Source organism: Stegostoma tigrinum, chromosome 1 (assembly GCF_030684315.1).
Source record: "Stegostoma tigrinum isolate sSteTig4 chromosome 1, sSteTig4.hap1, whole genome shotgun sequence".
NCBI classification, from domain to species: domain Eukaryota; kingdom Metazoa; phylum Chordata; class Chondrichthyes; order Orectolobiformes; family Stegostomatidae; genus Stegostoma; species Stegostoma tigrinum.
In genome coordinates, this window is record NC_081354.1 from 107316909 (window position 1) to 107342788 (window position 25880).

General features: G+C 41.8%; 2 protein-coding genes across 15 annotated transcripts in view; one reads left to right on the forward strand and one right to left on the reverse strand.

Annotated features, from left to right (window-relative positions):
• fip1l1a (FIP1 like 1a (S. cerevisiae)) overlaps positions 1–12876 on the forward strand; it is a 102508-nt gene extending 89632 nt beyond the window's left edge. For 3 of the 4 annotated variants that reach the window (XM_059647815.1, XM_048526181.2, XM_048526233.1), the window contains 2 exons: positions 9365–9523; positions 12481–12876. In XM_059647815.1, coding sequence (XP_059503798.1) covers positions 9365–9523; positions 12481–12628 — 307 coding nt within the window. In that variant the 3' untranslated portion in view covers positions 12629–12876. The remainder of the gene's footprint in view (positions 1–9364; positions 9524–12480) is intronic. The other variant, XM_048526105.2, reaches the window with a different exon arrangement.
• Positions 12877–13605: 729 nt separating this feature from the next.
• lnx1 (ligand of numb-protein X 1) overlaps positions 13606–25880 on the reverse strand; it is a 195278-nt gene continuing 183003 nt past the window's right edge. For all 11 annotated transcript variants that reach the window (XM_048525324.2, XM_059647800.1, XM_048525613.2 and 8 more), the window contains one exon: positions 13606–14111. In XM_048525324.2, coding sequence (XP_048381281.1) covers positions 13976–14111 — 136 coding nt within the window. In that variant the 3' untranslated portion in view covers positions 13606–13975. The remainder of the gene's footprint in view (positions 14112–25880) is intronic.

Here is a 25880-nt window from a genome sequence, read left to right on the forward strand (position 1 = left end):
TTTCATACATGCACCACCCTCTGCTTGAAAAGATTGCCCCTTAGGCCCCTTTTAAATCTTCTCCCTCTCACTTTAAACCTATGCCCTCTTGTTTTGGTTTCACCTACCCTGGGAAAAGACCTTGGCTATTCATGCTGTCCATGCTGCCCATGACTTTATAAACCTCTATAAAGTCACCCCCCAGCCTCTGATGCGCCAGGAAAAGTATCCCCAGCCTATTCAGCTTCTCCCTAAAGCTCATACCCTCCAACACCAGCAACGTCCTTGTAAAACTTTTCTGCACCCTTTTAAGTTTAACAATATCTTTCCTATAGCAGGGAGACCAGAATTGAATGCAGTATTCCAAAAGTGGCCTAACCAGTGTCCAATTTTCCAATATTCTTGGATTGTAAAAAATTCTGGTCCATATTTGTGGGAAGCTGGGGAAGTGATTGGGCCCCTTGCTGAGATACTTGAATCATTGATAGTCACAGGTGCGATGGCAGCAGTCTGGAGATTGGCTAATGTGTTGCCGCTATTTAAGAATGTGGCTGGGACAAGTCAGGGAACTATAGACTGATGAGCCTGACATCAGTAGTGGGTAAGTTGTTGGAGTGAATCCTCAGGGACGGAATTTACATGTATTTTGAAAGGCGAGGACTGATTTTGGGATAGTCAGCATGACTCTGTGTGTGGGAAATTGTGTTTTGCTAACTTGTTTGAGTTTTTTGAAGAAGTAACTGAGGATTGATGAGGGAAGAGCAGTGGATGTGATCTGTGTGGCCTTCTATAAGGCTTTTGACGAGGTTCCTCATGGTAGACTGGTTAGCAAGGTTAGATCATGTGGAATACAGGGAGAACTAGCCATTTGGACACAGAACTGGCTCAAAGGTAGATTGCAGAGGGTAGTGGTGGAGGGTTGCTTTTCAGACGAGAGGCCTGTGAACATCAGTGTACCACAACCACCAGTTCTGGGTCCACAACTTTTTGTCATTTTATATAGATGATTTAGGTGTGAACATAAGAGGTATGGTTAGTAAGTTTGCAGATGACACCAAAATTGGAGGTGTAGTGGACAGCAAAGAAGTTTATCTCAAGATCCCATTGTACTCTGATCAGATGGGCCAATGGAGTGAGGAGAGGCAGATGGAGTTTAATTAAGATAAATGTGAGGTGCTGCATTTTGGAAAGACAAAGGTAAGGTCCTAGAGAGTATTGCTGAACAAAGAGATATGGGAGTGCATGTTCATCGTTCCTTGAAAGTGGAGATGCAGGTAGTTAGGATAGTGAAGGTGGTGTTTGGTATAGAACATAGAACAGTGGAACAGTACACCCTTTGGCCCAGCATGTTGTGCTGAACTTTTACCCTAATCCTAAGGTCGATCCACCTTCCACCCCTACATTATACTACCATCCATATGCCTATCTAATAGCTGCTTAAATGCCCCAAATGTGGTCGACACCACTACCCTCTCTGGCAATGCATTCCACGCCCTGACCACTCTCTGAGTAAAGAACCTACCTCTGATGTCTCCCCAATATCTACCTGCACTCACTTTAAAACTGTGCCCCCTCATAATAGCTACCTTCACCCTAGGAAAAAGTCTCTGGCTGTCCACCCTATCTATACCTCTGATCATTTTGTACACCTCTATCGAGTTGCCTGTCATCCTTTATCATTCTAAAGAGAAAAGCCCTAACTCTCTCAACTTTTCCTCCATTCCAGGCAACATCCCGGTAAATCTCCTCTGCACTTTTACCAATGCCTCCACACCTTGCCTGTAATGAGGCACAATACTCCAGGTGTGGCTGAACCAGGCTTTTAGAGAACTGGAGCATAACTTCACGGCTTTTGAACTTGATCGCTGTATTAATGAAAGCTAACACCCCATACATATTCTTAACAATGTACACCTGATGGCAGCTTTCAGGGAACTGTGAACTTGAACCCCAAGATCCCTGTGCTCCTCCACAATGCCACAAATCTTTCCTTTAACCCTGTATTCTGCTTTCAAGTTTGTCCTTCCAAAATGAATCGTCTCACACTTTTCAGGGTTAAACTCCATCTGCCACTTCTCAGCCCAGCTCTGCATCCTGTCAATGTTCCTTTGTAACCTACAACAGCCCTCCACACTGCCCACAACGTGACCCACCTTTGTATCTTCCGCGAACTTCCTAATCCACCTTTCCACCCCTCATCATATGCTTGCCTTTATTGCACAGTGCATTGAGTATAGGAATTGGGAGGTTGTGATGCAGCTGTACAGGATGTTGGTTAGGTCACTGTTGGAATATTGTGTGCAGTTCTGTTCTCCCTGCTATAGGAAGGATGTTGTGAAACTTGAAAGGGTTCAGAAGAGATTTAAAAGGATGTTGCCGGGGTTGGAGGGTTTGAGCTATAGGGAGAGGCTGAATCGACAGGGGCTGCTTTCACTGGAGTGACGGAGGCTGAGCGCTGACCTTTTGGAGGTTTATAAAATCATGGGGGGCATTGATAGGGTAAATAGACAAGCCTTTACCCTGTGTGTGGGAGTCCAAAACTAGAGGACATAGGCTTGAGGTGAGAGGGGAAAGATTTAAAAGGAACCTGAAGGGCAACTTTTTCATGTAGATGTTGGTGCATGTATGGAATGAGCTGGCAGAAGAAGTGGTGGAAGCTGGTACAATTACAACCTTTAAAAGTCATCTGGATGGGCATATGACTGGGAAGAGTTTAGAGGAATATGGACCAAATGCTGGCAAACGAGACTAGATTTACTTCGAATATTTGTTTGGCATGGATGAGTTGGACCGAAGGTCTGTTTCCATGCTGTGTGTCTCTGACTCTTTGTGACCCTTGATCTGGAAGCTGGTACCAGTGTGCAAGCAGTTTGGATGTCAATATCATATAGTTAGCTATAAACAGTGTAGCTGGAGTGTTGAGGCCTGCACACAGCTGCCAAGAGAAAAGAAGCAGGTACAAAGGGAATGCATTGTCTTGTGACAAGAAGCAGTTATACTCAGTAAGAGATCAGTTTTTTCTGGTTGGCAGAATGAGATAGGAGCTCTTGGTGGCCTTATGCAAACTGACTGAATGGGGTCTAAAACCTAGAAAGCTATGCAAATAGCTGAGGAAAAGCTGGCAAACTATCAACAAGTGTTATTGCTTAACACTTGAAAAGGCAAGTTATGCCACCAGTATGTTGTAATCCAAGGGAGAGGAGGTTTTGTGTGAGAAGACTTTGCATCACCCGTTTAATGGGAAATTTTTTTCCTGTTTGAAGTATCATTCATTTGTTGCTCATGCGTATTTAGAGCTAGTTCTGATCCGTATTACACAAAGTGAAACTTTGCTGGTTACTTTTAAAAAAAAACCCAAAACAACTGCGGATGCTGGAAACCTGAAACAAAAGCAGAAAATGCTGAAAAATCCCAGCAGCTCTGGGGAGAAATCAGTCGAGTGACCCTTCTTCAGAGCATTCTGCAATTTCTGTTTTTGTTCTTGGTACTAATTTGTTCCCGAGAGGGCATACAGTATATTTGGTTATTTTGGTATAATAATTTCCCCATAGATACTATAATCTACCAGTCACAAGACCACCACCACCATAACAATCTGCATTTATATAGCACTTCTCATATTAAAACATCCCAAGCATTTCATGGGAGTAATTAACAAACACAATATAGCAAATAATCCACTGGAGGGGCTATTCGAACAAGTCACTAAAATTTGAGTCTAATGCTGTCTTAAAGGAGGAGAAGGAATTGGAGAGCCACATAGTATATTCCAGGTCTCAGAAAAACATGGAAAATAGGAGCAGGAGTATACCATACAGTCCTTCAAGCCTGCTTCGTCATTCAATGTGATGATGGCCGTTCACCAAACTCAGTACGCTGTTCTTGCTTTCACCCCATACCCTTTGATATCTTGAATGGTGAAACCGTCTGTGGTAGAAAAACGTCAGAGAGGTGCAGTTGGCCAGAAGGACTGCAGAGATCTGGGGGTTGTAACACTAACAGGCGTTACAGATGTTGAGTGTTTTGAGGCCATGAAGCATTTAAAAACAAGAATAAGCATTTTAAAATTGAGGCACTGCCTGACTTGCTCGTCCATGCTAGTTTCAAGCACATGAATAATGGGTGAATAACACTGAAGATACTGTGCTTAAAAAAAAAACTGCAGATGCTGGAAATCAGAAATAACAGACATTGCTGGAAAAAAATCAGCATCTGTCGAGAGAAAGCAGAGTTAACATTTCCGGTCCAGTGAAGTTCTGAAGAAGGATCACTGCTCCTGAAATGTTAGTGGTGTTTTCTCACCACAGATGCTGCTAAACCTCGAGTGTTTCCTGAGAAGCTCTGCTGACAGTTCTGCAACTCAATGATCTGAATTTTATAGATGTAAGTTTGCAAGGCTGGTAAAGGAAACAGAAGTACAGACAAGAATTTCAGCAGCCGGAATGTCAATGGGAATGAACACAGATGATGCTTCAGCTTTGAATGTTGGCAGCTGTGGTGGTGGAATCAATACACCATAGGATTCGAGTTGAATAGGGTACCAGGGTTGTAAACAATCCAGGGTTAGTGACGAGAAGTTGAGTTTGGAATTGTAGTTAATTGCCTTGCTATTATTTTGTTGGAGCAAATTTCTGCTCATTGTTAAAGAATGTGACAAATTGGACAGTGAAGGTGTTGAGAAGAACTGTGTTGCCTACCTTTTAATGTGTACCTTGACACAGTATCAGATGTAATAATGGGGGACCGCATTTTGATAAGAAATAGAAAACCCAAAGGTAGGTCACTAGGTATTCCAGAGCTCATGGTGCACAAGTAATAAGAGAAACTCTCCACCTCCAAATTGCTCAATCATTTCCAACTGCTGTCAATTACCATTTTGCATCCCACTGAAAGTCTTAGCCAGTTTTATTTTATTTGTTTATGGGAATTGGGTGTCACAAGCTAGGCCAACATTTATTGCTTGTCCCTAACAGCCTTGCATAATATAAGCCTTCAAATAAAAATTCTAAAGTGCAAAACTTGTTTTCAAAAAAGTATCCCACTCACTGAACGTGGAGCTAATACTGTCACATCTAGAAAGGGCAGTTTAGAGCATTGCATTGGTGCTGAACTCTGACACTAACTAGTGTTGGCTGCCCAGGTCCAAACCAAGGAGTGGAAACTTGTTCAAGATTTTGATTTAATGACCTTGTGAGCAAAATCCTTAATGATGGTTTCAGGAAGTCCTTCAAAACCATAGTGGGAAGCAAGGAAAACATCTTGAAGTACATGTGAATAAATTGAGAAAAGATCTTGGGAAGGATGAGGAGGTTAAACAAAAGTAAGGAAAACTTGCAGCTTAGATGGGAATTAGGCTGAAAATATCACCAGCGTTATTTAAATATATTGCAGCCTTGGAAAATTATTTGAACCTTAAGTAATGTTTCAGAGTAAGAACAGATGTTGTCACTTCTGAGCTTTACTACTATACTGTAATCTAAAAAGACACGAGTTTACTAATTATCCTAATCTGAAAATCCATCGAAGTAGTTGAAGGTAAAGGAGGTACCACCCTATGTTTGTGTGTACAATTTTTAAAATTTTATGTCAGCCATATGGTATGTTGCTTCACTGCAGTTGTAGGTTGCTTAGCTTGGTTGGGTAGACAGTTGGTTTGTGATGCTGAATGACGCCAACAGTGCAGGTTCAGTTCCTATATCGCGGAGGTCACCATATGGTCACCTTAATCTCCGACCTCATCGACCTTAAGGTTACACCACTACTAGTTGTCTGTCTTCCCCCCCCCTCGCCCTGTCTCTCTTCCTCCCCCCTTTTTTTTCCCCTCTCTCCCTCTCCCTCTCCCTCTCCCTCTGTCTCTCTACCCCCCCTCTCTACCTTCCTCTCTCTCTCTCTCTCTCTCTCTCCCTCTCCCCCCCTCTCTCTAGTGAGAGAGTGGTCCTGTGGTCCTCCGGTGACTTTATTTTTGCCTTCACCCATTTCAGTGGATTTTCAGATTACAATGATTCATAAACTTGTATTTTCAGATTACCGAACAGTAGTAAAGCTCAGAAATGGTATTGTGCTACCATGTTGTCCAATTGAAAGTCACCCACTTATGGTCACAGAAGGATACTCAGCTGTCTCCCATTGCTTCCTCATCTTTAAATCTTTAGCACAAACCTATGTTACCATGGAGAATGACAGTCGCTTGAACCTATCTGCAACTGGTGGCAGTGTGTTGTACAGTTTCTGAAATTTACAGGCTATTAACGTTTGGGTAGAAATGGTCTGTCTTTTAATTTGTGCAGTTGATGAATGAGAGGAAGGCTGTGTAGTTTGACTGGGGACCTTGCCTGATGCCAGCCAACTGAAATAAAGTAAAAACTCAATGTTCTCAAACTTTTAATCACTGTGGAAAAGAATGCTTCCAGTTACTACTCATCAATACAAGACAGAGATAAAACGTTGCTTCTCTCTTCCTGCTTGCTGCTTAACTTGTTTTCACTTCCACTTTTACCGCTGTCTTTCCTGTGTCTTTGCAACTTTAACGTGTATGACTGTTTGTGAGCTTGGCTGAGTCAAATCCAGAGCCTCTGACTTGTTTATCCTATACGTATGGTCTATAAAGATGATAACAACAGAAAACGCTGGAGAAATTGAGCTGGTCTGGCAGCATCTGTGGACAGAGGATAATCGATAGTGCTCTAGTCCACTAAAACTTGTTCTGAACAGTTTTGAAGAAAAATCTTTGAACTTTAATTCAGTTTCACTCTCCACAGATGTTGCCAGACCTACTCAGTTGCTCTATCATTTTCTGTTCTTCAGATTTCCAGCATCCACTATTTTACATTACTTTGGCTGCAAAGATAAGGTGTTTTTTGAACATCTCAGACATCAAAAGGTGGCTTGTTTAGATTGTGAAAGTAATTGATCCACAAAATATTTTTGACCATAATTTTTCCCATTATCATTTACTGCAAATAGAATAAGATCTGATCTTTGTGCTTCATAATCTTTTATCTTATTTCATTTATGGATATTAAATCAATAGTGATAGTAGGCTGAGACCATATTAGTTAGCGAGTTTTGAGAAGATTTGTAGCTCAGGTTGAGGTTTTGGATGTGAGTTTGCTCGCTGAGCTGGAAAGCGGGACGTAACACCAGCGCTTCGTCGGAGGCTCACTGATGATCTTACCTAGAATGGTGACGAAACGTCTGAAAACTAACCTTCCAGCTCAGCGAGCAAACTCACATCCAGAACCATATTAGTTCTTATTTTGTTTGCTATTTTAAATCCTAAACTTAATTTATTGTAACTTGACATTCTGTTCTGAGATTTGGTGTCTCTATGAATGATTTGGATATTTTTCTCTTGAAGCCATACTGACTAAATGAGTTTATATTTCCTCCAGAGAGATTTGAAATGTTGTTCTGATGCCAGCATTAAGCTGCTTCATAATCAGAAAACTATCGATTTCCGTTCAGCAGTGATGATCCAATGATGACATTTTAGTCAAAGCATTTGTAATAGGAAATGTATTTGGGGTTTGATTTTACTAATTGCGAGGATATCCCTTTTCATTGAATGTCAGTTCTATTTACTGTTTCTGGCTTTCTTAAAGCTTTCTGGCAGCTTTACACGTTTGTGAACGTTTACAGCCACATGTTATTTCTGAGCAAGCTGACTATTACAAGTTCCTTTCCTTCAAACACTCAGCATTCTTGATGTCTGAAACATGTTTTACTTTCTATGAATCATAGCCTCAGTACTATTTCTGGAATTGAAGAATTTTGACCAAAGTTGCCCATCCGGGCCCTGGGGATGCCATATTTTAGTTATTTTAAACATCTTTTATAAAAACTGCATTTATTATCTTCAAAATATGTCTTGCCACGTCCCTATCTGAAATTCACAATTTAACATTTACTACTTTTGCACCTTGTAGTTTATACCTTTTATAGGTAGCAGTGCAGTCGTACTGTTAGGCATGTTATGGAACTGTGCTTCGTTTTGTTTTTCTATCAGCTTTAGCAACTCGAATTGCCAAAATATTTTACCGTAAGTTGATGGAAAAGACTTTAAAACTTATTTTTGGGCTATCTTAGAGGAGACCTGGTACTTTTTGCTTATAGGAAAAATGCACAAGGTGCACCCAACACATTTTCTGTCTTCAACAAAAACTGCAAAGTTGCCCATGGGTCTGACTTGATCTAAATTGGCTGGTGATTTCGTGTTGTATGACTAGTAGGTGGAACTTCGCATGGATGGATGTTATCTGCATATGTAATATAAGCTGTAACTTTCTTACGTTTGTAATTTCCCATTAATTCTACTACCAATATTCGTTTGAATTACTTTAAGTGTACTTAATCCACCCAAAAAGTTTTGATTATGTTGGCAAATAATTTTAGCTTCCTCTCAAAGCTTGCATGGTGAATTAAAGAACTGTTACAATGTAAAAGAAGGCCGTTTAGCCCACCATGCCTGCGCTGGCTCTTCAAACAAGCATCATTACTTAGTGCTAGTCTCCTGCTTTATCCCCGTATATGTGCACACTGTTTTTCTCCAGATAATCATCCAGTTCTCTCTTGAATGTCTCAATTGTACTTCACTCTACTTGACCACATTTCCAGGCAGTGCATTTCATTCCATAACCACCACCTGTGTTTAAAAAAAATAAGCTTTTTCTCATCTCACCCTAGTTTCTTTTGTACATCACTTTAAATCTATGCTGTCTGATTGTTGTTTCTTTTTACAAGCTGGACCAACTTCTCCCTATGTATTCTGTAACAAGTGTCTGAAACAAATTCAATGTCATCACTTTGCTGTTGAGCATTGTGCCCTTATTAATAAAACTGAGGAGACTGTGTGTGCTTTCTTAACTGCTTTGTCCACCTGTCCTGCCATCTTCAATGATCTGGGCACATGTACTCGAGATCCTTCTGCTCCTGAACCCTTTTTAGAATTGTGCCATTAGTTCTATCTCCATATTTTTCTGAAGTGCATAATCTCGCACTTCTCTGCATTGGACCTCATCTGCCATTTGTCCATCCACTCCTCCAACCATGTCAATGTCCTTTTGGAGTTCTACACTGTTCCGAGTTTCATATCATCTACAAACTTTGAATCTAGCCCTTCATTGGTCTTGCTTGTCTGCGCGTATTTTGATGAAGACAAATAAATGATGTACTTCAGCACAGTAAAAGTAGAGGTGCAGTTTAACCAGTTGTGGAATGAATGGTAAATATGTTTGATAGAAATTGGAAAATACTTCAGGGACATTTGTGCAGTGTTTGGTGAATAGGGGAGTACACAATATGTTTAAGCAGAAGAATATTGTCATCACGTTTGAAAATTGTAAATGTATCAAGATTTCAATCTTTATTCATTTCTCTCGAACCACAGTGACGAAGGTCGATATAGGCACAGAGATTATTCATCTGATAAAAGCTATGATCGTGATTACCATCATCGGGACAAGGTCAGCAGGGATAAAGAAGATCGGCATAAAGAGCGCAGACACCGGGACAAAGAAGAAGGAGGGAGACACAAATCTTCCCGAAGGTAACAAAACTTACTGCTTTCAGTAAAGCTGAATTCTTCCCATTTTACACCGATTGCGTTATGATACTTCTGGGCATCAATGATGCTGAAATGTAGATTCATATCTAGCCGAACATTGTGCTGATCAAGGTGAGAGATGTTGGTGACATAAGGCTGAACCCTTCCTACTTGAGGGATTATTAAGCCAATGCAATGCCAGTAAGTGAAAGAAAATTTATAATGACCAGGGAAAGATGCTGAGAACATTGTTAGAAATAAAAATTGACCAGTCTCCTTGCTGATATGGATTTCATCTAGAGAATCAGAAGAGGGGGCTACTGAAAATGTGGGTGCATTGGTTTTAATTTTTCAAATTCCAGAAATGCCCCACCAGGTTGGTATAAAGTGAATGTAACTCTCCTAATCAAGAAAGGAGGTAGACAGAAAGCCAAAAACTCAAGCCAGCTGAACTAACATCTGTCAAGCAAAAACGCTAGAATCTATTTATTAAGGAGGTTATAGTAAAGCACTTAGATAATCATAATGCAGAGCCCGTACAATTTTGTGAAAGGGAAATTTGTTGGAGTTCTTTAAGAAAGTTACAAGCAACATAAATAAAGGGCGACCCACAGTTGTAATACCTTTTATTTCTGCAAGGCATTCAACATGCTGTTATCCTGCAAGTGTTCATCATCTAAGGACTAACATAATCGGATGTGTAGAGAGGATGAATTGGCTTAAAGGAAGCAGAGGGTAGTTTTTAGGTTGGCAAGATGTAATGAATTGTGTGCCACAGGGATCATTGTTAGAGCCTCAGCTATTTATGCTATTTACAACTCTTATCAATCATTTAGATAAGAAACTAAATACATGGTTGCTAAATTTTCTAATGACACAAAGATAGATAAGAAAGCTCAGTATGAACAGGATCTAGAATCTGCAAAGGGGCAGCACGGTGGCTCAGTGGTTAGCACTGCTGCCTCGCTGCACCAGGGACCCTGATTCAGTTTAAGTCTTGGGCGACTGTCTGTGTGGAGTTTTCACATTCTCTGTGTCTGCGTGGGTTTCCTCCGGGTGCTCCGGTTCAAAACTGGTTCAATGGTAGGAAGCAGAGGGTGATCGTTGAAGGTTGTTCATCGGTGTGCCATGGGTCAGTGCTGGGATCTTTTGTTATTTGTTATTTACATAAATGATCTGGATATGAATGTCAAGGTGTGATTAGAAAGTTTATGGATTAGGAGATATCATTGATAGCAAGGAAGGTTATCAAAAATTAGAAGGATCTTGATCAGATGGGGAAGTGGGCTGAGGATTGGCAAACACAACTCAATGCAGGTAAGTGTGAGGCGTTCCACTTTGGAAAGTCAAACCAACGTAAGACTTGTTCAGTAAATGGTAAGGTCCTGAGGAGTGTTGTGGAACAGAGGGACCTAGGAGTACAAGTATAGAGTTTGTTGACAGCAGTGTCACAAATACATAGAGTGGTGAGAAAGGTATTTAGCAGGGTGATCTTAATTACTCAAAGCATTGAGTACGGGGATTGGGATGTTATGTTCCAGTTGTATAAGTCATTGGTGAGACTGCTGTTGGAGTATTGTGTACAATTTTGGTCACCCTGTTTATAGGAAAGACATGGTTAAACTAGAAAGTGTGCATAGACTAACGAGTTGCCAGGACTAGTAGGCCTGAGTTATCATGGAATCGCTACAGTGTGGAAACAGGCCCAACAAGTCCACACCGACCCTTGGAGCATTCCATCCAGACCCATTCCATCACCCTAACCCTAACCCTATCACCCTATGACTCTCTGACTCTGAAGTATGGATGTTTGCTGCACTTATGCAGAACATTTGTGAAACCGTATCTGGAGTACTATGCAAGGTTTATTTTCCTCATTTGTGAAAGGGTGAAGATGTATCGGAGGCAGTTTCAGAAAAGATTTGCTTGATTGATATCTAGGATGGAGATTACATTGAGGAAAAGTTGGACAGTTTAGACTATTTATTTATTGAAGTTTAAACTAATGAGAGGTAATCTTATCGAGACCTGCAAGATCTTTTTAGGAATTGACAGGGTGGAGGCTGAACAGATGCGGATACAGTTTTGAAACTGAGATTGAGTAATTTTTGACAGTCGTGAGTCTCTGGAAATTATCTTTGCCAGAGAGCAGGTAAAGTTGATATTTTTAAGGTAGAGATAGATTCTTGACTGATAGAGGAGCCAGAGGTTATTAGGGTTAATTGGGAATGTGGCATTGGTTTCTGGCCTCAGTCAGCGTGTTGAATCAGGGAGTAGGCTAGAGGGACTAAACGGCCTCCTACTGCTCCTAATGCTTTTTTTGAAGTATGTTCATATGTTGTCTGTGTCCAAACCAAACATCCTGGCTGACTCCAAACTTCTTTAAAGCACATCATCACAAAAGTGTACCACTTCTTCATTCCCATCAAAACCATTGAACAATGTTGGCACTTTTTCAAAATTAGTTCTACATTGTTGATGGATTTTGAACTAGGTTGAGGAGTACCCAAGCTCACTGCCGTGAAGATGCTTGTAAGTAGTAGAGGTGCTTTCATCTGTTAATTAAAGCGAAATTTGAGTCCAGGTCCCCCCTGCACCCCCATCACAAATGGCCACTGTCACTCCACTTTGCAGATTAATACCCCAAAGTTGTGCACTGTGTGTATGAAAATGGTAGGCAATGCAGCAGGGATTTTCTAATTGCTTGTAAACCAGAGGAAAATGTTCCTGACTTCCAGCTTGAATCTGAAAATTGTGTTTCATTCAACCAGTCACTGAGTTTGAACCATGTTCCAGACCACCTAGCTCTAATTTTTTTCTTCGTTGTGTGTAATCTGAAATCTGTGGACTTGAATAGGTATCGTAACATCTTGTGGAAATTCTGATCTTTGAGAAGTGTGATTTGAGAAATAGATGTTGCCAATAGCAGAGCAGTGACAGTAATAAATTCTCTTCCATAGCAGCAGCAGACGGCGCCATGACAGTGAAGAGGTGGATGGCCATAAACGACACAAACACAAGAAATCTAAACGAAGCAAGGAAGATAAAGAAGCCAGTGAAGAAATTTCCCAGGAGCCAGAGCCCAGTGAAGCTGCTAGCAGCAATTAAATCTCCGGTCCCTTCCTTTTTTGGTTATAATGCCAAGGTTGGGAAGGAAAATATTGGAAATGCTTGAAAATTGTTCAGGTAATGGTAATTTACTAAATGGAATTTCTGCAGAAGTCAGAAATTCCAAATTATTTCAAAGGACTGTTGAGGTGTGTGGTGCTTTTAAGCATCTACTATGTTATTAAAACATAATTACAATGCTTGTATTAGTTTATTGAAGATTAATAAAATTTGTTTTTTGTTTAAAACTGGTTGTTTTACTTTTACCAATTGTAAATTGGAGATTTAGCATTCCTGAAGATTCTGTAACAGGATACTTCTATCTTACAGTGCCAGTCATTTGTGCTTGCTGCATTTTTATTTTCTCCAGACATCTTTGGCTGAGGGCTGAGTCCAGCCATAATAGTAATGGTGCATTTTGTTATGCAGGCTTCTGCAGTTCTTCTAGAATTAGTATAATTGACCTATTTTACTTGATGCACGCTGATTAAGTAAATATGAAGACATTGCACTTCCTATTCTGGGCAACACTTCTTTACCTCTGTTCAGCATATATCTAAAATCTCTCTGGCTTAATGTATGTATTCCACCTGCTCTTTTGATAGAGGAGTCAGTACTGTGTAAGCACAAATAAATAACTTGTTTCCTGAAAATACAAGTTGATTATGGCCGGAGATAATGGGACCTGCAGATGCTGGAGAATCTGAGATGACAAAATGTGGAGCTGGATGAACGCAGCAGGCCAAGCTGCATCTTAGGAGCACAAAAGCTGACGTTTCGGGCCTAGACCCTTCATCAGAAAAGGTTTTGATTGTGGCCACCATATTTGCAGTACAGGTAAATCAGGAATCCGTACAGGTACTTAATTAACTATTTTGAATATTCTAAGAGGTGGTAAGATTTACTCGAGCCATAAGCCATTCTTTCAACAATTTTTGTTTGATAAAATAAAAAACTTATTTATTGTTCATTGACATCTGATTTTACTGAAAGTTTGCCACAACATTTGAAGCATCAGTTTAAGAAAATGCATTCACCAGCAAAACTTGTGTTTAAAATTACAATAAACTTGTGAACATTTTAATCCCTCTGCAACTGGATTAGAATTGCATGAATAAGATGCATTGACTAATTTGAATTCCTTAATCATTTTTAAATATCCAGTCTGAGTGCTTAAACTAAGAGTTTTTATCTGAAAATATTAATTTAAAAAGCAAAGGAACTCCTGAAGATGCTAGTAAGCTTTACAACTTGTCAGAAATATATAAAGCCATTTCAATGTTTATTGCGTCTACGCTGAATTAGTAGCCTTTGTGGTTCTTTTCATGACAAGTTGATGTAACTAATCTATAGGTGGCTACCAGGCCAGGACACCACAGTGAGCGTAACCTTTCCTCTTGCTTCCTTCAGCATCTTCACCAGACATGGATGACTAATTCCTGACGTACTCTTTCCATTGACGGCCAAAATCATATCTCCGCACCTGTAATAACAAGACTGCATGAGTAATTGGCTTTTAGTTGGTTACTATAAATTTTATTTAATTCGTCACATACCAACAATTTCAGCGAACATAATTTGCCCATAGTACACATGTTTTTAGTTCTGACGTGGTGGTATATTTTCTAGATTGTCAAATTGGGTGTCTGCCACAAAGTAAATGTTGAAGAGGGCACTCAGTGCTTATCGCTACCACACTGTTAATTCATTGTTATTGTGTAACTAGTCCTTAAATCTTGTACCTGTCTGGCTGATACTTTGTAAATACACAACTTGTGTTAAAAAAATGTTCTTAAGAGCTTCCATCTCTGTGATAAGGTCTCTGGTCTATCCATCTTCCTACAACTTATTAATTCTGAGAGCTGTAACAACTAACAACATTCTAGATAACACAGTTCTCAGCATATTCTTCAAAATAAGTCAATTTATCCTATTTCACAATGCTAACAGAATGACCAGAGAAACGGTAGGGCCAATCAAGTATTGTAAAGGGAATTTGTGCACCAAGGCTAAAGAGATAGTAGTAGATGTCCTCGATGAATACTTTCCTTTGGTATTCACAACTGAGAAGAACCTAGGGGAGGACAGTGTGAAACAGGCTGGCAGGCCACAGGAGGTGGATGTTGGTAAGGAATATGTACTAGGAATTTTGAGGAACTTGAGGATAGAGAAGTCCACTGGGCCTAATGGGATTTATCCAAGGATTCTACAGGAAGCAAGGGAAGAGATTGCACAATGATCTTTTCATCCTCACTGTCCACAGGTATAGCGCTGGAAGATTAGAGAGTGGCAAATGTCATTCCCTTGTTCAAAAAAGGGAATAGGGATAACCCTGGAAATCACAGGCCAGTTAGTCCAACGCCAGTGGTGGGCATATTATTGGAAAGGGCTCTGAAAGATAGGATTTATAATCACTTGGATAGGCATAATTTGATTCATGATAGTCAGCATGGATTTGTGAGGGGTAGATCATTGCCTCTCAAACCTTACTGAATTCTTTTGAAGAGGTGACCAAACATGTGGATGAAGGTGGAGCAGTGGATGTTGTGTACATGCATTTAAGTAAGGTGTTTGATAAGGTTCCCTATGGTAGGCTTGTGCAGAATGTAGGGAGGCATGGGATAGGGAGAAAATGTGGCAGATTGTCTTCTAGGCATCTGCCAGTTCTGAATCCAAAGGGTGGTAGTGGATGGAAAATATTCAACATGGTGCTCAGTTATGAGTGGTGTACCACAAGGATCTGTTCTGGAACCTCATCTATTTGTGATTTTTGTAAATGATTTGGATGAAGGAGTGGAAGGGTGTATTGGTAAGTTCACAGGCGATACAAAGGTGGGTCGAGTTGTGGATAGTGTGGGGGGGGGGAGCTATTCTAGGTTACAAAGGGACATTGATAGGATGCAGAGTTGGGCTGAGAAGTGGCAGTTGGAGTTTAACCCTGAAAAGTGTGAGGTGATTCATTTTGGAAGGATAAATTTGAAAGCAGAATACAGGGTTAGTGGAAAGATTCTTGGCAGTGTGGAGGAGCAGAGAGTTCATATCCACAGTTCTCTGTGGAGTCTTCACACAGACTTGTAGTTTGCAAAATAATGACTTGGATGAGGCAAGTGAATGTACTATAGCCAAATTTGTGGATAATAAAAATAGATGGGAAGGCAAGAGGTGAAGGTGACAGAGGAATATATGTTTTCTTTTTAATTCACTGTTGGGATATTGTCATCACTGTCTGGCCAGCATTTATTGCCTGTATCTAGCTGCCCTTGAGAAGATGGCAGTGAACTTTCTTGAACCATTGCAGTCCACCTGCTGTAGGTTGACCCACAATGCCACCTAGGGAGGGAATGCCAAGATTTTGACCCAGTGACAGTGAAGGATCAGTAATATATTTCAAAGTCCAGTGGTCGGAGCAGAACCTGCAGTGGTGCTCCCATGTAAATGCTTCCCTTTTCCTTCAAGATGGAAGGGTTATGGGTTTGGAATGTGCTGTATGAGGATCTTAGGTGTTACAGGAAGTATATGCTTGTGGATGTGGTGCTAATCAAGCAGACTGCTTTGACTTGGAAGGTGGAAAGCTTTCTGAGTACTGTTGGAGCAGTATCCATCCAGGCACATCATGGGTATTCCATCACACTCCTGACTTGTGCCTCATAGATGATGGACAGGTTTTGTGGAGTCAAGAGGTGAGGCGCTTGCTGCAGTACTCCCAGTTTTGGATGTGAGTTTGCTCGCTGAGCTGGAAGGTTAGTTTTCAGGCGTTTCGTCACCATTCTAGGTAACATCATCAGTGAGCCTCCGACGAAGCGCTGGTGTTATGTCCCGCTTTCTATTTATCTGGTTAGGTTTCCTTGCGTTGGTGATGTCATTTCCTGTTTTTTTTCTCAGGGGATGGTAGATGGGCTCCAAGTCAATGTGTTTGTTGATGGAATTCCGGTTGGAATGCCATGCTTCTAGGAATTCTCGTGCCTGTCTCTGTTTGGCTTGTCCCAGGATGGATGTGTTGTCCCAATCAAAGTGGTGTCCTTCCTCATCTGTATGTAAGGATACGAGTGATAGTGGGTCATGTCACTAACACTACAAACATCTCTTCAAACTCGACATTGGACAAACTGGCAGAAAGCTAGCCACCAGGATACATGAACATCAACTAGCCACAAAACGACATGACCCACTATCACTCGTATCCTTACACACAGATGAGGAAGGACACCACTTTGATTGGGACAACAAATCCATCCTAGGACAAGCCAGAGACACGCACGAGAATTCCTAGAAGCATGGCATTCCAACCGGAACTCCATCAACAAACATATTGATTTGGAGCCCGTCTACCATCCCCTGAGAAAAAGAACAGGAAATGACATCACCAACCCAAGGAAACCTAACCAGATAAATAGAAAGCGGGACATAACACCAGCACTACGTCGGAGGCTCACTGATGACGTTACCTAGAATGGTGATGAAACGTCTGAAAATTAACCTTCCAGCTCAGCGAGCAAACTCACATCCAGAACCTCAACCTGAGCTACAAATCTTCTCAAAACTCGCTAGTACTCCCAGTCCCTAACCTGCCCTTGTAATTACTGTGTTTATGTAACTCCATTTGAGTTTCTGGTCATTAGTAACTCTCAGGATGTTGATGGTGGGGAAATTCAGTGATGGTTATAGCTTTGAATGTCGAGGCATTTTGGTTAGATTATCTACTTTATCTAGATTATTGATGATGGTCAGAGCCTGGCATTTGTGTGGTACAAAAGTCTGGATATTGTCCATATCTTGTTGCTTTTGAATATGGACTGCTTCAGTATCTGAGGAGTCGTGATTTGTGCTGAACATTGTACAGTCATTAGCAAGCATCCCCACTTCTGCCCTTATGGTGAAGGGAAGGTCATTGATGAAGTGGCTGAAGATAGTTGGGTCTTGGACACTACCCTGAGGAACTCCTGTAGAGGTGACTGACTTGCAACAATTATAACCAGCTTCCTATATGCCTGGTATGTCTCCAACCAGCAGTGAGTTTGCCCCCAATAGCCGTTGATTCCAGTTTAGAGGTGCCCTTGATGCCACACACCTATCAAATGCAGCCTTGATGTGAAGGACTGTCACTCTGTCCTCACCTTTGGAATTCATTTAGTTTGTCCATGTTTAAACCAAGGCTGTAAATGAGGACAGGAGCTGAGTGGCTCTGGCAGAACCCACACTTGGTGCTGCTTGTTGATCATATCTTCCGTTCACTTTACTGATGATCAAGAGTAGAATAATGCAGCAGTAATTGACTGGCTTGGATTTGGGATAATGGGAACTGCAGATGCTGGAGAATCCAAGATAATAAAATGTGAGGCTAGATGAACACAGCAGGCCAAGCAGCATCTCAGGAGCACAAAAGCTGACGTTTCGGGCCTCGATCCTTCATCAGAGAGGGGGATAGGGAGAGGGTTCTGGAATAAATAGGGAGAGAGGGGGAGGCGGACCGAAGATGGAGAGAAAAGAATATAGGTGGGGAGGTAGGGAGGGGATAGGTCAGTCCAGGGAAGACGGACAGGTCAAGGAGGTGGGATGAGGTTAGTAGGTAGATGGGGGTGCGGCTTGGGGTGGGAGGAAGGGATGGGTGAGAGGAAGAACAGGTTAGGGAGGCAGAGACAGGTTGGACTGGTTTTGGGATGCAGTGGGTGGAGGGGAAGATCTGGGCTGGTTGTGTGGTGCAGTGGGGGGAGGGGACGAACTGGGCTGGTTTAGGGGTGCGGTGGGGGAAGGGGAGATTTTGAAGCTGGTGAAGTCCACATTGATACCATTAGGCTGCAGGTTTCCCAAGCAGAATATGAGTTGCTGTTCCTGCAACCTTCGGGTGGCATCATTGTGGCACTGCAGGAGGCCCATGATGGACATGTCATCTAAAGAATGGGAGGGGGAGTGGAAATGGTTGGCGACTGGGAGGTGCAGTTGTTTGTTGCGAACCGAGCGGAGGTCTTCTGCAAAGCAGTCCCCAAGCCTCCGCTTTTTGTGCATGGGACATACATTGGCATCTACCTAGCAACGTGGAAAATTGTCAGTGTTTGTCAAATTGTCAAAGTTTGGCTAGGGGGACTGGAAGTTCTGGAGCACCAGTTTTAAGTATTACTGTCGGATTACTGTCAGGGCCCATAGCTTTGCACCATCCAGTGTCTCTAACTGTTTCTTGCTATCACTTGGAGTGAATTGAATTGGCTGAAGACTATGTGTAATGTTGGGGATCACTGAAGGAAGCTGTGATGCATCTACTTGGTACTTCTGGCTAAAGATTATTGCAAACATTTTAGCCTTATCTTTCAATGTGCTGGGCTCTTCCATCATTGAAGAGAGGCATACTTGTGAACCCTCTTCCAGTGAATTGTTTAAATCATCCACCAACATGCACAACTGGATGTGGCAGCACTGCACAGCTTAGATCTGATCTGTTGTAGGACTGCTTAGTTCTGTCTGTCACTTGCTATTTACCATGTAATTAGTCCAATTTGGTACCCTCACCAGGTTGATACCTCAGTTGTTGAGTATACTTGATGGCAATAGTAGAGTGGGGGATATACCAGACCATGAGGTTACAGATTGTGCTAGAGTACAACTCTGCTCCTGTTGATGGCCCTCAGTGCCTCATGGATGTCCAGTCTTGAGTTGTTAGGTCTGCTCTAAATCTGGCCATTTTAACATGGTGACACAACACAATGGAAGATAGTCTTAAAGTGAAGATAGGACTTTCATCTCCACAAGGTCTGTGCAGTGGTCATTCTTACCAATACTGTTATGGACAGTATCCTCAGCCGGCACATTGGTAAGGATGAGAGTGTGTTGTTCCCTTACTATCTGCTGCATAGAAGCTACGTCCTTTAGGCTCTGACCAGCTTTATCAGTCTTGGTGGTGGGCATTTGTACTTTGGGTGGAGGATTTTATTTTGTGTTCGCAGTGATTCCTCCAAATGTTGTTGAACACGGAGGTGTACAGATTCATCAGCTGACAGAGGACAGTATGTGGTAGTCAGCAGGCGGTTACCATGTCTATACTTAACCTGAAGCCAGGAGGCTTATTGGGGCTGAAATCTATGTGAAGGACTCTGAGAACAATTCCCTCCCTCCCTCCTGTATACCACTGTGCAGCCACCTCTGCTGGGTCTGCCCTGCTGGAGGGACAGGATAAATCCAGGGATGGCTATGGTGGTTTGGAGACCATAAGGACTGCAAATGCTGGAAGCCAGAGTCTATACATGTGACGAAGGAAAAGTACAGCAGGTCAGACAGCATCAGAGGAGCAGGAAAGTCAATGTTTCAGGCTGACACCCTTCATTAGGACTTCAGTGACTTAGAGACAATAAGGTGCTGGGGACATTGTCTTTGAGGTATGATTCCATGAATATGTTTGTGTCAGACAGTTGCTTGACTGGTCTGCGAGACAGCACTCCCAATTCTGGCGCTAGACCCCTGATGTTAGTGAGGAAGACTCTGCAGGGTCAACAGGGCTTTTTTTTTTACCCCAGTACCAAGTGAATGCCAGTGGTCTGTACGATTTCATTTCTTTGTTGAGATTTCATAGCGATTGATACAACTGAGTGCTTACTAGGCTATTTCAGACAGCAGTTGAGAGTAAACCACATTGCTGTGGGTCTGGAGTCACATTTCCTTCCCTGAAGTACATGAGTAAGGCAGATGGGTTACATGGTCATCAGCAGCACCTACCATGATGGGATTTGAACCAGTCTCTTAGTTCAGATTTTGGATTAACAGTCTATCCATAACACCCCGGCCATCGTCCCTCCCATCTGTTGGGTACGTATGTAAGTCAGCAACTTCTGTAACTTCGCACTGAAGGAGTTCAGGAGTAGAAGGACATGAGGATGTAGTTGCTTTTGCCTAAACAAAGCAGCTGACTGGTGAGTAGAATTTGTGGCACTTCTATGCTGAAGCCTAGAAATAAGGGTCTTAATTTGTGCATAAGTTCCAAGTTCCTTTTTTATTAAAAAAAATCTTTCTCGGTACAAGACTAATATTAGTGTGTAATAAACAAGAAAAAGCATGAAGTGTTAAGAGTGGGGATTCTTCAAGTACAAAGAGCAGGGATATTAGTGATTTAATTAACAAATAGAGGTGGCAAGTCATGTGTTGTTGCAGCTGCAGCACATGGGAGCTGCTGGACACCAAGGTATTCAACAATCAATACATCTGTTGCATCTTGAGCAACTTCTGAGTCCAAGCTCTTGACAGTGGCCCTGTTAAGGTGGGGAAAAGTTACTTGGACACTTTGATCCAGGAGACAGGCACACTGTTAGGATGAGGAAATTTAAACTCTGTATGATCAAGGACAGGAGACTATGGATTGTGGGTGACACAGACATGGGGAGACAAGGGGCAGCTCTCAGAAATTACTTAAAAATGCAAAAGTAATGTCTCTTAAATGCAGATAGTATTCAGAATAAAATAACTGGAATTAACAGCTCAAGTACGGGTTTGTGGCTATGACCTTATAACCATTACTCCGATGTAGTTACAAGGAGTTTGAAGCTGGGACCTAAATATTCAATCATATTGACTTGTCAAAAGGACTGGCAGCAGGGAAGGGTTGGTGGGATAGATGTTAGCACAAGATGTTGTTTGACAAGATTCTGTATGATTGCAAGAAATGAACTGGGATTGAATGATGTCACATCCATATGGATTGAGATAAGAAATAACAAAAAATAGTACAGCACAAGTACAGGCTCTTCAGCCCACAAAACCCATGCCAACACTTGATGTCTTTATAAAATAAAAACAATGCCTCTATGCAGTTCATATCCCTCTATTTCCTGCCTAGTCATGTTCTATCAAGATGCCTTTTAAGCGTCGCTATTGTATCTGCTTCTACAACCTCCTCTGGCAGCGTGTTCCAGGCATTTCTGACTTTCTCTGTACAAAAAAGCATGCCTCTCGTGTTTCCTTTGAAATCAACTCCCCCCTCCCCTTTTTTTTAAACCTTAAACCCATGTCTACCAATTGACACTGCTACCCTGGGAAAAAGATTCTGACCAACCATTCTGTTGCTGCCTCCCATAATTTTATAAACTTCTATCAAGTCACCCCTCATCCTTCAACAAACCAAGCTTGTCCAATTTCTTCTCAAGCTAATTCTCTCCAAGCCAGACAACATCCTGGTAAACCTTTTCTGTACCCTCTTCAAAGCCTCCACATCCTCTGCTAGTGTGGTGACCAGAACTGTACACAATGTTGCAGCTGTATAGAACTTCAGTTAGGCTACATGATTCCCCAATCAATGCTCCAGCTGATGAAGGTAAGCATGCCATATGTCTTCTTGACCACCTTATCCACCGGTGTTGCCACTTTCAGAGAACTGAGAAGCTGTACACCTAGATCCTTCTGTATGGTAATGCTTTTAAGGGTTCTGCCATTTACTGTATTCTCCTCCCCACCCCCACCCCCATGCATTTTACCTTCCAAATGCATCACCTCACATTTGTCTGGGTTAAATTCCACCTGCCATCACTTTACATCCTGCTGTATCATCCTCCTCACTATTTGCAGCTCTTCCAATCTTTGTGTTTGCCAAAAACTTACTAATTGGCCACCTCTATTCTCCTCCAAATCTTTTGGATATATCTATTTGAAATAGGTGTCCTAACACTGATCTCTGCGGAATAACACTCGTCACAGATCTCCAGCCTGAAAAACACCTGCCACTACTGTCTTCTACGATGAAACTAGTTCTGTATCCATCTTAGCAGCTCACTGCAGATCCAGTGTGACTTCATCTTCTCCATCAGCCTGCCACGAGGGACCTTATCAAAGGCTTTGCTAATGTCGATGGAGACAACATACAGTGCTCTGCCCTCAATCATCTTTGTCACTTCAACTCATTCAAATTTGAGACACAACTTCTCCCACACAAAACCATGCTGCCCATTGCTAATAAGTCCATATTTTTCCAAATGTAAGTAAATCCTCTTCAAGAACCTCTTCCAATAATTTCACTACCACTGCCATAAGGCTCACCACCCTGTAATTTCTTGGGTTATCCCTGTTACCCTTCATCAACAAAAGAACAACGTTTGGTGTTCTCTAGTCCTTTGGGGCCCCTCTTGTGACTATACAGGATACAAAGATGTCATAGAAAGGTCCTACAATTTCCTCTTTTGCCTCCCTCAACTTTTTTGGGATAAATCCCATCAAGTCCTCAATGTTTTCCAAAACACCCAACACTACCTTTTTTTATTTCAACATGCCCTGGAATATCAACATACCTCTCTCTAGATTCACCATCCTCTTCCTTCCCTTTGGACCTATCTTTTTCCTAGCTACCCTTTTGCTCCTATAGGTATAAAATGCCTTGGGATTTACCTTAATCCTGTTTGCCAAGGATATTTCATGGCTACTTTTAGCCCTCCTTGTTTAAGTTTTTCCTTGTTATCTTTATTTTCTTTGAAGGCTCTGCCTGCCTTTAGTTTCCTAAACCTTCCATATCTCCTTTTTCTTTCTAAGTTCTTGATTTTTATTTTGTGTGTCATCCAAGGTTCCTGCACCTTGACATCCTTATCCCTAATTTTCATAGGAACATGCCTGTCCTTAACTCCAATAAAGCTAGACTATAAAAGATTCCCACATGACATGTGGATTTACCCTCAAACAGCTGTTCTCCACTCCCCTACCCAAATTTACATTCCCCAATTTCTGCCTACATTGTCATAATTAGCTTTTACCCACGGACTACTCTTGCTCTTATTCTTAAGGAAGTTAAATTTTAAGCAATTATGGGCACTGCTTCCAAAAAGCTTTTGCTGAAACGTGGATCACCTGACCAGGCTTATTCTCCAATATCTATCAGATAGTTTGGCCCTTCCTTAGTTGCACTATTTACACATCGCTTCAAGAAGCCATCTTGGACTCACTTAAACTGCAGCCCTACTCCCACCCACCAACTCCCCAATCAAAGCCCCTGGCGCTAAGGGAATCCCAGTCAATATAGAGGAAGTTACAATCACCCAACACAATGTGCTGTTTCATGTCTTTCCATTGTCTACCCACATATCTGTTCTTTTATCTCCCACTGGCTGCTGGGAGGCCTGTAATCCAAACCCATCAGAGCAACTGCAACATGCTATTCCTGAGCCCTACCTATGAAGCCTTGCTGGCTGAGCTGTCCAAGGTGTCCTCCCTCATTACCTCTAATCACTAATCTCCCTGAAACATGTAAATCTCAGAACAGTAAGCTACCAGACTTGTTCCTCTCTCAGCAAAGTCTCTGTAATAGCTGCATCAAAGTTATTTATTAATCCAAGCTCTAAGTTCATCAGCCTTACCTGTCGTCATCTTCACATTAGTTTAAACCCTCCTGAGTAACATTAGCAAACCTCCCTGGCTGGATATCGATGCCCCTCCAATTTAGGTGCAACCTGTCTTACAATACATCCCAACAATCCACATTTCAAAAGCCCTCCCTCCTGCACTAGCTCTTTAGCCACGTATTTAACTGTACTACCTTCCTATTCTTCACCTCACTGGCATGTAGCACAGGGAGTACACCACAGATAACAATCCTTCAGTTCCTGTTTTTCAACTGACAACCTAGCTCCCTGCACTCCCTGCCATGTTGTTAGTACCAATGCGTACCATGACCTCTGGCCGCTTGCCCTCCCTTTCAAGAATAACCTTGGGTATGACCCCTCTGTAAACTCCTGTCTCTGATGCTTTCCACCTCTGCTACGCTCCTAGCTGATCCATACAGTCTGACAGGAGCTGTGGTTAGACACATTTCCTGCAGATGTAGTCATAGGGGGTATTCAACCTGTCTCTGATTTCCCACAATCCACTGGAGAAGCGTACTACCCTGCTGACAGCCATTTTTACCCTCTAGCAACTATTTGGTTAAAAATACACTTCTATTAAGTAATACGATAGTCCACACTGTTAGATTCTTACTAAACTAAACTATTAAATACACTATTCTACAAACACCAAGGAGAAGACAGGGAAGGAATACTCTAATAGACCCCTAGCAGTAACTATATGGTGGGATAAAAAAGGCAGTACATTATTCCTAGGTGACTTTAATCTTTGTATAGATTTCAAAAATAAAATTGGCAAAGGTAGCCCCAGAGAGAGAATTCTGACTGTATTTGGGACAATTCCTTGATACAACATGTTGTAATCCTGTCAGCGATCAAGCTATTTTGACCCTTGTAATATGTAATCATGCACATTAAATAAAAGATCTCCTTGGAATAATGACCATAATATAGTATAGTTTATCATTCAGCTTCAGAGGAGAAACTTAAGTAAGAAACAACTGTGCTAAATGCAACTGAAGTAAAATTACGTAGGGTTGAGAGTAGAACTGGCTGGAGGGGACTGGGGAAGGAGTTCAACAGAAAAGATGACTGACAAAATATCAGATGTTTAAGAAAATATTTCATGAATCACAGTAAAGCAAAATTCCAATGAGGAACACTTATTCTGGGAATGGGATAAACCAACCATGGTTACAAGGGAAGTTACAAATAGTATCAAATCAAAAGAAAAACACAAAATGTGGCAAAGATTAATGTTGAGTCAAAGGACCAGGATAGTTTTAGAAGCCAATAAAACGATGGTGTTAAGTCAATAAAGAGAGGCAAATAAAATTTTTAAAAAGGCAAGGTAGCAAGTGATATAGAAATCAACATTAGAGCTTCTTCAAACATATAAAAAGAAACAGAGAGGCCCCTTAGGAGGACAAGCCTGGGGAAGTAATGCTCAGATGTAGCACAGGAATTGAACAAACGCTTAGTGTCAGTCTTTATGGTAGAGGACATTAACAACATTCCAGAAATACTAAAACAAGGGGCTATAAGCGGAAAATAAACATCATAATAGTACTTGAGAAAAAGTACTCTGGAAACCAATGGAGTGAAAAGTCAATAAGTTGATCCACAATGCCCTCAACCACATCTCAAACCCCAACCTCCCAACAAAGACAGAGTTCCCCCTTGTTCTCACACACCACCCCACCAACCTCCGCATCTAGCACATCATTCTCTGCCACTTCTGCCACCTATAATCTAACCCCACCACCAAAGATATTTCCCTCCCCACCCCTCCCTGCTTTCCATAGGGAGCACTGACTCCACTCCACACTCCCCACTAACCCCACCACCCCGGCACTTTTCCTTGCAACCACAGGAGGTTCTACACCTCCCCTCTCACCTCTGTCCAAGGCCCCAGACAAACTTTCCAAAGCTGACAGGGGGATTCACCTGTACAT